Raw genomic sequence first — 14,534 nt, forward strand, 5'->3', positions numbered from 1 at the left:
GTGTAAACAGTGGACCTGGGCACTTAGCGTGGTCAGTACTGTATACTCACGTGTGTGTATTTGTAGTCACTGTTGGTGGCCAGGAACACCTTGGCTACTTCATTCATTCTACTCAGCAGGAGAGGCAGCTTTGCCTTCATGAGAGAGAACACTAAATATTACAAAGCCATTATCATATACAGTGCGTTCGTACAGGCATACAGACAGAGACGTAAAGTAAAATGTTAACTTCTCATCAGGTTTTGAAGTCGTCGTGTCAGTGTGTTCCCATAGGAATACGACACAAGTCGAGCGGTGAAGGGGCTGATAAAATGTTAATGTGTGTACTTACGTCTCTCACTACGTACTTTTCAAGGTTCTCTACTGTCTTTTCCTTCAGGGTGCCCTGGAAGACAAGACTACAGGTAAATAGGTTGAAATACATAGACAAATAACAAGCACGCATCGATACATCATACAAAATGATTTCTTTATGATGACACTCACTGTACATACCATTAGCACTAAGATAAACAGTAAATGATTGCTTCAAGATAAAGATAATCATTGGGCGTTTAGCCCCATATAATACCTTGAAATGGATGTAAAGTGAATTGAAGTGAACAAATGGTTGCCTTGTCAAAGACTTCCTCATCACGCTACCTTGAAGTGGACCCAGTCGACGGCGTCGCGGATGTCCTGGAACATGCTCTTGAAGGACATGAAGAGGTCGCCATCTTTAAAGCCAGTCTCACAGCTGAGGTAAGGGGGGAGGAGAGGGACACACAGAGCCAGTGGACAGGCCAAGGCCAGACAGAGAGCTTTGCTTTTAAACGCTAGTAGCCATTTTTCACTACATTTGTTGTTTTGTTTTTGTTTTGCTTTTAAATGGGATAGTCTTCCCTTGTTTGAGGTGGTTTCCAGCCAAACAGGAAAGCAATCTCCCCCTAAAAGACCAACAGCTCATTTCAGAGGAGAAGACATGCAGCCATTCCATTGCAGATCACATCATCACACCAAGAATTCATTAAAACTATCGCTAACAAACGATTGTATAATTATATCGAGACGATAGACATGATATTACATCATGCTAGATGATTAGTCATTACAGATTAATTTAAATAATAAAAGTAATGAAATTAAGTTAAGTTACTGCATGCATTCGTGGAATGATTAGTATCAAAGACCAATAATCATTCAGATAGCTGAGTAATCCTACTAAAGTATCTTGTTTATGACACAAAAGGGTGGTCCTATAACTCAACCACTGGCTTAACAGGGTTAGGGCTATAGTATTTCCTTATTGGAGGATTTTTATTGGAGATATGGACCTACCCTGTTGTCATGTTGTCTAATTGGCTTATCAAATGTTGCCATGTCATATCCAGGAATTACTTGTATATAAGCCACAAGAAAAATAAGGTGGGTAGTGTGACTAGGGATTCCTTACCTTGCATATCTGTCACAGTTTGAGAAGAAGTCCACGAGGCAGGCAAAGAGGTAGGTCTCTGGAGAGAGAGGGAAACTGTACTGTAAAATCAATCGAGTGTCAATAAAGTTGAGTTGAACTCCATGGCCTTGCCTCAAACTGTGCTCAGACAAAATGGAGGGCATGTCTGGGCTTGTCCCTCTTATGAATGACAGTTGAATCTAGATGGAGATAAACACATTTTTAAATAATTGAATGGCTCTGGCATGGACAGAATCTCTCCTCCTTCTACCTGGCAAGTTGAAGAGAGTGTTGAGGATATAGAAACGTTCAGTGTCGTCACGTTGGATGAACTTGTTCGGGTATAGCTCCCGTATTTCAGGTCTGGGGGAGAGAAGAGAAAGAGCGACGTCAGGAGAATTTCTTGGCAGGTAGACCGGGATCTAACCTTCAAACCCGCTCAATGATCTGGGGAGAGGGGACGTAAGGGAGGACATTGCGAGAAGGTTAGGAGAGCGTTGGGTTCACCATTTACCCTCGTAGGAAATTGAAGCCGTGGACACAGACCAGGATGTTGCCGTAGGCGTCCACCTTCAACAGGTTCCCATACATGGTGTCAAACACCAGGCCTCTGAAGAAATACAGAGAAACAACATCATTCAGTGGGTTAGAATACATCTAGAAATGGATAATACATGATCTTTAAAAGCCCATCAGAAAATCTACCTAGCTACAACCAGGACCAAATTAGAAACCCACACATCCAGGTACAAAAATAGCATTAAAACGTCCTCACCATGGCAACCATGATGTGATAGGTAATAGGTACCTGGTAATAAAGTACAGCTGGTGCCCCTTGACATCAAAGCGTTTTCCAGTAAAAAAATATATATATATAGCAGTATAACGCCATCACCATGGCAACAACATTAACGGTATGATGTGATTGGTGGTCACCTGGTGGGGAAGGCGGGGTCGTAGACGAAGCTGAGCAGCTCCTGGGGGTAACCGATGTGGACCAGGCGCTCCACGGTCAGCTCAAAGCCCAGGGACTCATACTCTGGAGACTTGTACACTGGAGAAGAGAAACACAGACGTTAGCATTTAACACAAGCCGGTGTAGACTACACAGAGTCACACAGCAGCGCTCCACGAAGCCTATACAGTGACGTAATTACACTGACACCATACATTTAGGAGAAGGACGTAGGAGGAAGTCAAGTCTAATTGCCTGTTCGCGAACGGACTACTCTGTAAATAGCAGCCTCCAATTTATCCTCAACCAGCCAATGTGGACCCATTCACCTCGAATTGGTAACAGCACGTAAGCTATTGCAACATGACATGATGGTGATGCAACGTGAGACAGGTATTTTAAAAATAACTCTAACCGTCAGGGTATCTGAGATACTGTTGGTAATAATATAGCCTAGCCCCTCTCCCCCTAAAGTGCATGCACGCACACGCCCGGACACACACACACACACACACACCGAGCGCAGGGGCCTGAATATCCTAGGATCTAATCCGTGAAGAAACAGGAGCCATAGCTCAACTCTGGACTCTGATACTAATGAGGCCCGTGGAGACGATGACATTCAGACACCAAACAACCAGGCAACCAGACATCTCCAGGGCCCTGTTCATTAGGGCACGTGACACAAAACAGTTTACAAGGTTTTGCAACAAAAAAAGGATAAGCCTTTCTTATTGGGCAGGTCCATTTAGTCCCTCCCTGTTTCAGTCCGTTTTCCGCCGTTTGGTGCCTAATGAACACACGCCCAGGCCTGGCGAGCCAAGCGATGGATGGAGGGGAAAAGTAGAGAGGGATACAATGTCCAGGCCTGGGCCAGAGGGGCCTGTCAGCCGATTAGAATGCTAACTGACATTGGAAGAAGGCTCTGTCAGATGGTATTAATATAAAGGGTGTTTTTCCACTTTAGGTCCAGTCAGGCTGCAGGAGGGGAGGACTTGGCTGATGCTTAGAGGGAGCAGGAAGGACGATGTGGGGAAAGGCTGGCGCTGAGACCCCAAACGTGGAAGGAATAGGCCTGGGCAAATATGTGTCTTACTGAGTTAGCGCGTGCACACAGACAGAGAGAGACAGACAGACAGACGACAGAGGAGTGTGAATACCCATCTTGGTGTAATGTGTGTGCGCGCACATTTACCCATTTGTGTGTTTGCTTCTTAGCCCAATTGTGTGCTTTCTCTCTCTCTCTCTGGTGAGTTCAAATCCCCTGTGGTGTTCCAGTGTCCCTGGCTAGCTAGCGAAGCAGAGGAGTGGTGGGCATCATGCCCAGTGCTGCAGCCTCGAGTCGCACAGTCCTGGGCCAGACTACTCCATACAAATACCCCCCCACCCCCCACCCACCTTTCCTCTCCTCCCTCCTCATCCCTGCCTCCATTTCCCTAAGCTCTGTGGCTGTTGCAAAGAAACCTATTTTAAGAGTATTTTCCCCTCATGCACCTTCCCAATCAGCTCTCTCTTTGGTTGGCCGGGCGATGAGCAGAGTTCTCTCTCTCTGCACTGTCCACTGCTGTGACCTTCAGACAGCTTTAGCTTAAACACACACAGGCGTGGAAACACACACACAGCCTATTTATGTCTGTATATATAGCACAGTCTAGTCCAGGGATAGGAAACGTTGATGGAAGTGGGGGTCACAAAAAAAACGGAACTCATGAGGGGTTGCAGTGGGTCTGCGTACCCACATCCACACCACCACCTTACGAGCTAAACATTTCAGCGGCCCCCCCTCGTGACAGCGAAAATAAAAAAGTATGTTTTAAAAAAGGTCATTTCCTGCAATTCTACACATTTTGCCATGGGGTGAACACAAAAGTTTGCCGTTTTTAATATGATAACTGGCCCCAACCCGGTCGATAATTTGGCCATGGTTACTACAAGTTTAAATAGGTGGACGCTAGACTAATTTACCAATCTAATCTAATTTACCAATCTAAAAAAAAAAAAATCCCTGACATTTCTAAATTGCATCTTGTGATTTCTATTATTCTAACTCACAACAGTAAGTTGAGAGTTGGGGGGGGGAAACTGTTCCGCGGCCCGCCAGTGGCCCATCCCTGGTCTAGTCCATTAGATTTACTGGTCTGTGACCATGTTTAAGTTGAAATAGTTGATTTGTTTACTCATAGGTGAGGGGTATAGCTTACATTTGGGATGAAAGTGACACTGGAGGGCTGTAAATTCTAGCCTGGTCACTCACTCACACACACACACACACACACACACAGAGCTTAAGGGGTATAATTATCTGTCAACGACTGCATCAGGAGAGGAGGATTTAATGGATCCCCAAGCTTAGTGTGTGTTACCAGGCTATAATTTACTACTTTCCAATGTCACTTTCATTCCAAATGTAAGGTATACCCCTCACCTATGAGTAAACAAATCGTGTGTGTGTGTGTGTGTGTGTGTGTGTGAGAGAGAGTGACCAGGCTAGAATTTACAGCCCTCCAGGGTCACTTTCTTTCCAAATGTAAGCTATACCCCTCATCTATGAGTAAACAACTTAACCCTTTAACTAACACATGGTCGTAGACCTGTAAATCTATTGGACTAGACTGTGCTATATACAGATACATAAACAGCCTTCATCCCAAATGGCACCCTATTCCCAATATAGTGCACTAATTTTGACCAGAGCCCTATGGCACCAGGTCAAAAGAAGTGTACTGTATCGGGAATAGGGTGCCATATGGATCGTAGCCATAGCTTATGACATATGAAGTGTCTTCTGTACAACTTCCTGGTTGCTAACTATAGGCTTAAGTAATTATCTAGCTGTATCGGAGGTGGGTCCAGACATCGCTGTCACTCAGACAGCAGTATCTTTATTAGACAGCAACACCTTGTCAAAATAACATAAATTAACATGGGTACTGTTAGTAGCTTGGGCTCCGCTCTGCCAAAGGCTAAGAGTTAGCATAGCATAGTCTAGCTTCTTCCAAAACGAATGGCTTTCAGGCTAATCACTATGCTACAATAAAATAATCCCGTGCCCCATAGAACTAACAGGTCGATAGTGTGGCTCCAGTGTCATTTGAGCTTCTCAGAACAGGAGTCTCTCACTAGGTTGTTTTCAGAACAGTGTGTGTGTCTGTGTGTGTGTGTGTGTGTGTCTCATTTGAACTACAGTACAGTGAAGCCTCTCCATGTTGTGTTTTCAGAACAGCGAGTCGTCGAGGACAGATGTGTCAGCCAGCGTTGCCGGGGGCATCTAGTTACCACGGTAATTTGCTAGAGGCGAGTGGGCAGGGACAGTGTTAGGCCACATAGAGCTGTCATCAGCGGATGATTTCACGACCTTTGATATAAACCACAGTTAATGACGGATGACCTATCATAGAAGGGCATGGTTCAACTAATGCGCTTCTCTTTTATCAGGCATCGTGATCTTGATATGGAAATACTGTATCGTATTGACATGGATAGACCGGAGGACATTTGATCTCCTCTGTGCGACACAAAGCTATTGACAGAAGGCCTATCATAGAGGAACATGGTTCAACATTTGCCAGATATCATGATCCTAATATGAACGTATAGAACCCACTGTACGGTTATGGTCTATTTACAGTCAGAGGATTTGTTGTACATGTAACCATGCTGTATGAAAACAAAATGAAAACTCCTAACAGACCTCTTTTTAAATCCTCACTAGAAAGAGAAACCAATGTGTAGCCTACCTGCTGCCGTGAGAAGTCGTCCCAGTGAGGGGTCTGACTCCTCAGGCGTCAAGTCCTATCAACATTGGTCAAGACGCTATCTAGCTAGCTAAACGTGCTTCAGTGACTCAGCTAAGTGGAGGGTTGGTAATTCATCTATAAATACAGTGTGTGTGTGTGTGTGACTTTGAGGAGGGGGTCATCCCTAGGGAAAGGGGATCTCTTGTACCCGCAAACACACAGCCCATATCCCATTTCCATCATCTGAGGGCAGATTTTACAGACGCTCAACTGTTGACATGTAGTCTCTTTTTATAGGACGGTCCATAACCAAGTGATGATGTTTACAAGATGCCAGGGCTATCGTATCGCTTCACTCAACGCTCGAGTTGCGACCGCAGGAACGGGCTGTGGCCTCCCTGGCCAGAGCGCGACACAGCGACACCTCAGCCTCCTGCCGGTCACTGGGGAGAACCTCATCTAGGGTTCTGGTGCGCCTTGCGGTTTACAATCGGGCACGGACTCATGTCAACGCCATCATTTAGACATTGTGTCAAGAGATGTCCCCTAATTGGCTTTAGGCTTGCCTTCATGTGGTTGACGGTCAGGTCAATGGATTACAGACAACCTATTGTCACTTAGAAAACTATTAAAAAATGACTGCTACTTCTTTTACTATTGCTTAGTCAAATACAGAGAAACTGTACTAGTGTTAATACTGTATATAGAAAGTGAGGATAGTCTTAGCCAATCACTTGAGGTCAAAGAGTTTTGTTGTTTGCAAATTCCAATGACAGAAGAGACTAAAAACAATACATCTAAATCGGATGACAGATTCAGTTCACACGTTTTCCTCCGTTACAGTATCCTTCTGAAGAACTCGTCACCTTTTTCCATCATCGCTGTACCCCAAGAAACCTACACCTCCCCTGTCCTTCTACCCACCACCCCTAGTCCCCCTAGGCCCCAGTGAGTCTGGTCTGGGCTTATCGAATGACACGTGAGCCCCTGTTCTGACCCGGTGTACTTGGTCAACAAACACTGAAGGAGAAATCAATATGGCCGACGACTAGTTGCTATGCCAACCAAACTAGAGTTGAGCCTACATTGTAAAGTAGTGACGGTGGGCTGAGGGCGCACACACACACACACACACACACACTCTGTAAAGAAGTCTTGACGGCCAGGGCAGCGACTGTAGTGCACTTACCGGCTAGAGTGTAATCCATATCGAAGCCAAAGCATTTAATCTTCTCCATGGCCAAGCTTCTGTTTACAAAAACTCTAAAAAGGGAGGAAACAGAAGGACAGAATCAGAAGAGTGATTTTGAGAGACAAACAAGAGAGTTATACCTCTGTGTGCAAGGAGAACATTAGGATAAATGGCCTCTCACAGAAGAAGGAGCAGAGGTATTTTGGGGATTAAATCATATGTTAACCATCTAGTGATGGTGGTTCTCATGGTTTGTGGTTCTCATTGTGAAATATAGCCTAACAAACATCTACAATTGATATGCATGGCCTCAAAACAGATATTAGAAACAATTTGGCACAGATAATGAAGTCAGTAAGCTCCTATTTTCTCTAGTCTTACAAGGCGCGTTCCCACATGTCTTAAAAACATAGGAATTTGAGTATTAGACAGCTAGACTCGCTGTCTGAGCTTTTTAACCTTTTAAAATGCATTATTAGCCCTTAGACAGTGCATTGCTTCCTACAGGGTAGGTTCACAAGTGCACACTATAGCAAAACATTTTGCAATGGACAACAAAATGAGTGTTTCTTATTGGACAACTTCCATCCCTGTTTCAGTCCGTTTGGTACCTAATGAACATGACTCGCCATTCTGCATAGACAGCATGTTTACGGTGGCAGCTCAACTAGCTCAACTGTTCCCGGTGTTAAATCTGAAGGCACGGTAGGGGGATCTGCATGGCCGGAGTGGTCGGCATTGTTGGCATATCCTGCCTGACACTTTCTGATCCAGCCATCTCCAGTGGCAGGCCAGGCCAGGCATCTCCAGTGGCAGGCCAGGCCAGGCATCTCCAGTGGCAGGCCAGGCCAGGCATCTCCAGTGGCAGGCCAGGCCAGGCATCTCCAGTGGCAGGCCAGGCCAGGCATCTCCAGTGGCAGGCCAGGCCAGGCATCTCCAGTGGCAGGCCAGGCCAGGCAGCTCCAGTGGCAGGCCAGGCCAGGCAGCTCCAGTGCCAGGCCAGGCCAGGCAGCTCCAGTCAGAGAGATCGCCGTTCCTCTGGTTCTAGGCTTTACTGTGTAAGCTCAGCGTAGCCTGCTACCTACAGCTTTTGAACAAACTACCACAAAACAACTTATACTGCAAAGTAACTTGTATAAAAAAGATTAGGCTACACATAGAATTTCGCAATGTTTTTATAAACATGTCGGAATTCAAAAAAGGTCTCCCGTTGTTTTCACGCACAAATCAATGTAATTAATCTAGCCATTTTTTAAATATTTCATGCAACTAGTAAATCCAGTTCAACAACTACATATCTGTTAATGAGATTGAAAACATGTTGACAGGCATTCCACAAACCGCTTTTTCTTTGCTCCGAAACAATCAATCAACATCTGACACAATCCTCATTTCCACAACACCCTACCACTACCCTAACATTACCCTAACATTACCCTAACATTACCCTAACACTACCCTAACACTACCCTAACACTACCCTAACACTACCCTAACACTACCCTAACACTACCCTTTTCCTATTCGGGGAAATAGTAGGTCCAGGACGATACCAGTATCCCAATACTTGTTAGTATCAAGGCAAAAAAAACGTATTTAACTTCTTTACGAAAAAAGTCCTATTGTTGGGAACAGACATCATTATGCTGTCATCGAGTCACATTTATATATTTTCCAAGCTATAGAACACAATATTTTAAATACAGCAGGTTTTTAAAAATGAGCAAAGAATTGTCTGCTTTGTGTTTTCATTTTTACCATGGAAAACATATTCGCTATGATCGAATACTCATACTAACCACACTAATGTACTATTTGTGACTTAAATTGAGTATGTAGTATGCTTATTGGTCATAGTATGGAAATAGTTAGTATGCCAAAAGTTCCGGATGTCGTACTAAATTCGCCAAAATACGAAGTATACAAGCAAGCAGTGGACACTATTTCCGTGCTTTTCGGGCCCATAATGAAAAATGGGCGTGGCTTCACAACGTTTTCAGATTTGAAGAAAATGTTGGAAAATATGCAGCTGAAGTCCAACGAGAAAGGATACAAATTCATTGCTTTAACTAATTAAGACAAATGTTAAGAAAATGTTGAGCAATGTAATAAAGTAATGACTTTTGAAATAAGTTACATTACACGTTATGTTGGCTGACAGTTAGCTAACCTTACGAACCGCATATCATCACAGCAATATGTAAGCTAGCTACCGTCCTAAAGTTAGTTGGCTGCTAACATATCGAATTTGCCAGGCAGTATATTAACTATATGCTATATAACTAACTACACAACGTTTATTGACATGATTATTCACTTCATTCTTAGCTGCGTGGTTTAGTCATTGTGCATCCTCAACGGGCATTGCTAATTCTGTCTATCTACTCCGATTTCAGAGCACTCTCGTCTTGTCTGAGGGCGCGTTTGTAAATTCACGCTGGCTATCTTCTCCAATTTCAGAGTGTGCCAGAGCGCAGAATAACTGATGAATTTATGAACGCTCAACACCCATTGAAATATGGCCAGTGTCAAACGTTGGCTAAAAAAAGCGTAATTAAAATGTTGCCAGCAGCACAGTTACAGTCACCAACGCTCTGGATAACCAGCTCTGCTAGAGCAAGTAAAATGGTCAGAGGTGTTCTCTCATTTGTGTCTGGAAGTAGCTAACAAGCTAGCCAGCGTTAGCCAGTTAGCTTGGGTGCTTGACTGCCGTTGTGAGGTCAGAACGCTCAGACCAACCCTACTCCTCGACCAGAGCGTCCAGTGCGTGCGCTCTGAATGCTCCAAGAGCGAAACGCTCTGAATTTACAAACGCTCCAGATTGAAATTATGAACACACCCAAAATCGTAAAAGGTCTAGCTAGTCATTTGTTATGCTAACAAGCTAGCAAGAGGTTGCATAGCAACAGCATCAACTTTCGGTAGACAGGCAAAGCACTAGTACACTCAACGGAAAGGATACGGTTCTTTTACAGTATACTAAAATTAACTAATAGTATGTAGTATATACACTCATTAAGTATGTAGTATACAGTATGTTAGTATGGGTATTTGAACACAGCTATTGTGATACTGCTATCGTCACGGACCTAGGAAATAGACCATAATACATTCAGAAATTATCCAATATTTTGTCATTACCTTGCTGCAGCTCCACACTGAACCAGCTTCCACTGCGAGTTAAGCCCGACGGCAGACATACGATGCATTCTGTGTCGTGACTAAAAGTGTACTAGCCTGGGCCCTGGTCTAGCCCGCTTACATAATGCTATTCCAACTCCAGCCCAGGAACAAAAGAGCCCACTCTCTTTGCTTCCTTGCCATTCAATTTCTGACGTGTTGCAAAAATTATTGTTTCCATTCTGCATCATTCTCTGTTATTGTTGTTGTTGTTTGTGGTGCCCGTTTGTCACTAGTGGTGTTGGTGGGAGGGAGTTGTTGTTTGTTCTAGCCCTCAAAGACATCCAGAACAATCCATCAGGAAACAGCAACAAACTCAGTGCCTCCCAGGCCCTAAGCCACTGGAGCTAGGCTACTGTACAGTACTAAGGCTCAAGCCTGTATTCGCAAAGAGTCGTAGTGTACTAGGATCAGTTTAGCCTTTTAGGTGATAATGAATGTGATTGTATGGACCTGATCCTAGATCTGCGCTCCTACTCTGAGACGGTTTGTGAATAGGGGCTATGCTTTCCATCAGGAATAAGGAGAATGTAACACCATTCACTGCTTTAACTCAGAATAATTTCATCAGAAATAGCCAATTACCTGATGCTTACAATCCCTAATATGGATGATACAATTACAATATCAGTGCACTGGCTGTGAGGCAGACCTACAACTGACACTAAGCTGTGGTTACAGCCGAGGTCTCTCTAGGCTAACTGATAACAATCAGCTGGAATGCGAGTAGGCCTCAGAAGGACCTACTGTATTCTCAGTATTGAGTACAAAGCGGGGTCTTGAAGTAATGGGTAGATTACTGGAGTTCTCCTTGTTACAGTTACAGTCCCCCTAAGAACAGGTTAAACGGTCAAACTGTAGGTGTACAGTTCAGGCCCTCTTTCTGCAAATAGACCAAGATGTTCTGGGGCTATTAGCACTGAGGTGAATGTAAGTGGTAGTCATAAATGTTGCCCAAGTGTGCGAGTACTCTTCTCCCTACTATTGACAAAGAGTGACGGTGGGGGACAGCCCACTTTGACCTGATGACTGGGCCTCAAATAGACTGAATGTGTGGGCCGGCCTCTCGTACTAGCCTACCATTACTTGACTGTCTGGTTGTCACCACTGTGGTCTGACTGAGGGGATTCACTTTTAGGTGCAGGCGACGTAGAAATAGATTTACTAGAATGGGTAAAGCCCCTTAGAGCACAGTGATTCTATTTCTATGTAGTCTACATCTAACAGTGAATCCCTAGCTTAGGCAGACCACAGCGTGTGACAATCAGGCAGATTTGTGTTCCACCAGTAACCTTATCTTATGGAAACAGTACATTGAACCTATCGTGACAGACCCTTCTCTGTGAGACTAACAAATGGTGCTAGCCTTACTGACTGAGTGGATTGTTTCATTGTATGGTTTCATCGGCCTTTCAGCAAAGATATTCTTTCTGTAAAAGTTGCTGATGTTTTTGAATCTGCAAAGCTTGTTAAACTAAGCCCGACATTTCAACAAAAAAGTGTTGTTAGATGTACATAAAATTTATCAACCCCTCTCAAAACCAGCAAAACAACCAGGTAGTAGCAGTTCAATTCTGTTGTTGTGAGGGACTTCGCTTACAGACTTCCTACCAGATGCCAGAGTGCCAGTGAACGCAGATAGACCTAACAGTGACAGAAAAGTGACAGCTTTAGTGCTGCTGTAATGTCCATAGGTTATGTAACCGTATGAAATAACTGCAATTAACCCGCACGCGCACACACACAACGTCTCTTTGGTGAAGTTAAACGTTGCACAAGCCGCTGTTGCACAAGCCGATGCATGCTAACCAGCATGCATGGCCAAAGGCTTCTTTCCTGTCATTAGAAAATGCATTTAGGGCTCATCTATTTTAGGGTCCCCATTTTCAATTACAAAAGTAAGTGACTGCCAAAACATTGTAACCTATTTTACGACTGGGCACCACTTTGGCCTATATTTAACGAATTAGAGGACTAGTTTATCGAGTTAGGACATAGAGAGAGGTTATTTGACCGCTGCACGCAGCTAGTGTGGGACCACACACACGCAGTCACACACACTAGAGCTGGGATGATAAACCGAAAAGTATCGACAGACATTTTGCTGATAACTTTCATTACGATAAGTAGCCTACAGTAGAGAAATGTGAAGTTTGAAATGAAATAAGTTTGCTAATATAATATGGATGTTTGTTAATGGGACAATTGATGGCTACAACCATACAGGTACTAGTAGGTTAAAGGATAATTTTTAAAACCTGTGGTGTACATTCATGTTGTAAACTTATCGTTCTATTTATCGTTAGCGCCTAAATTCAGGCAATTTATCGTTAGCACCTAAATTGAGGCAATTTATCGTAATATGGATTTTTTTCCCATATCGCCCACCTCTAACACACACACAAACACATCACAAATGACATGTCAGTATTGAGAAAATACATGTGTTTCAGTTGAACAGGATGTTGGTATAACGGTCATGAAGTTCTGAGGAAGACACTTCAGACAGGAAGTGTTCGATTAAATCCACAGAGACTTCAGAACTGAACGGGTGTAAAACAAACTAGTACACACTGACTCTGTAATATACTCTACATTGCTGACAGGTTGTCGCAAGATATTTGACCAAAGAATAACCTACAACTACACCACATTCAAATCCACAGGTGTGAACTGAGAATTAGGAAACGTGAAAAGTGGAAATGTGTTTACCCCAAGTTGAAAGACATTTACAAACAGAGGGTTGGGTTAACACATTTACAACCATGTAGTATCATAGCGTCCTGTCATATGTTGCTGCTGTAATTATCTGAAGTAGACTAATGACTAAAGAAAACAGTGACACACAATACACGGCTACATACAGTACAGTAGCTTAATATAACTGAATCTTATTATACATCCTTTACATGTTAGTCATTTAGCAGACGATCTTATCCACGGGGACTTACAGGCGCAATTAGGGTTAAGTGCCTTGCTCAAGGGCATATCGACAGATTTTTCACCTAGTCGGCTTGGGGATTCGAACCAACAGCCTATTGGTTCCTGGCCCACAACTCTTAACCGCTAGGCTATCTTCCCAGTGTCCATCCATCCATACATACAGTACCAGTCAAAAGTTTGTACACCTACTCATTCAAGGGTTTTTCTTTATGTTTACTATTTTCTACATTGTAGAATAATAGTGAAGACATCAAAACTAAGAAATAACACATGGAATCATGTAGTAACCAAAAAAAAGTGTTAAACAAATAAAAATACATTTTATAATTGAGAGTCTTCAAAGTAGCCACCCTTTGCCTTGATGACAGCTTTGCACACTCTTGGCATTCTCTCAACCAGTCATGAGGTAGTCACCTGGAATGCATTTCAATTAACAGGTGTGCCTTGTTAATTTGTGGAATTTATTTCCTTCTTAATGTGTTTGAGCCAATCAGTTGTGTTGTGACAAGGTAGGGGAGGTATACCGAAGATAGACCTATTTGGTAAAAGAACAGCTCAAATAAGCAAAGAGAAACGACACTTTATCATTACTTTAAGACGTGAAGGTCAGTCAACGCTGAACATTTCAAGAACTTTGAAAGATTCTTCAAGTGCAGTCGCAAAAACCATCAAGCGCTATAATGAAACTGACTCTCATTAGGACCGCCACAGGAAAGGAAGACCCATAGTTACCTCTGCTGCAGAGGATAAGTTCATTAGAGTTACCAGCCTCAGATTGCTACCCAAATAAATGCTTCACAGAGTTCAAGTAACAGACAGAGACACACCTGTGAATCAGGCCTTCATGGTCGAATTGTTGCAAAGAAACCACTACTAAAGGATGCCAAAAAGAATAAGAGACTTAGGCCAATAAACACGAGCAATGCACATTAGACCGGTGGAAATCTGTCCTGGTCTGATGAGTCCAAATTTGAAATTTTTGCTTCCAACCGCCATGTCTTTGTGAGATGCAGAGCAAGTGAATGGATGATCTCTGCATGTGTGGTTCCCACCGTGAAGCATGGAGAAGGTGTGATGGTGCTTTTCTGGTGACAC

The 14,534-nt window shown here is 43.5% G+C and overlaps 1 protein-coding gene across 4 annotated transcripts in view; it reads right to left on the reverse strand.

Annotated features, from left to right (window-relative positions):
• The window catches only part of LOC120032507 (cytosolic purine 5'-nucleotidase-like), a 33,238-nt gene that overhangs the window by 14,853 nt on the left and 3,851 nt on the right, over window positions 1–14,534 (reverse strand). For 3 of the 4 annotated variants that reach the window (XR_005473826.1, XM_038978626.1, XM_038978628.1), the window contains 8 exons: window positions 7,314–7,387; window positions 2,369–2,486; window positions 1,947–2,042; window positions 1,704–1,795; window positions 1,433–1,490; window positions 643–736; window positions 332–385; window positions 51–134 (listed from right to left, as the gene is read on the reverse strand). Coding sequence is in view for 3 of the 4 variants with exons in the window: in XM_038978626.1 (XP_038834554.1) it covers window positions 51–134; window positions 332–385; window positions 643–736; window positions 1,433–1,490; window positions 1,704–1,795; window positions 1,947–2,042; window positions 2,369–2,486; window positions 7,314–7,387 (670 nt within the window). In the remaining variant the exon portion in view is untranslated. Of the gene's footprint in view, window positions 1–50; window positions 135–331; window positions 386–642; window positions 737–1,432; window positions 1,491–1,703; window positions 1,796–1,946; window positions 2,043–2,368; window positions 2,487–7,313; window positions 7,388–14,534 lie in introns of those variants that run through there. The other variant, XM_038978629.1, reaches the window with a different exon arrangement.

The sequence above is a fragment of the Salvelinus namaycush genome, chromosome 39, assembly GCF_016432855.1.
Source record: "Salvelinus namaycush isolate Seneca chromosome 39, SaNama_1.0, whole genome shotgun sequence".
Classification (NCBI taxonomy): domain Eukaryota; kingdom Metazoa; phylum Chordata; class Actinopteri; order Salmoniformes; family Salmonidae; genus Salvelinus; species Salvelinus namaycush.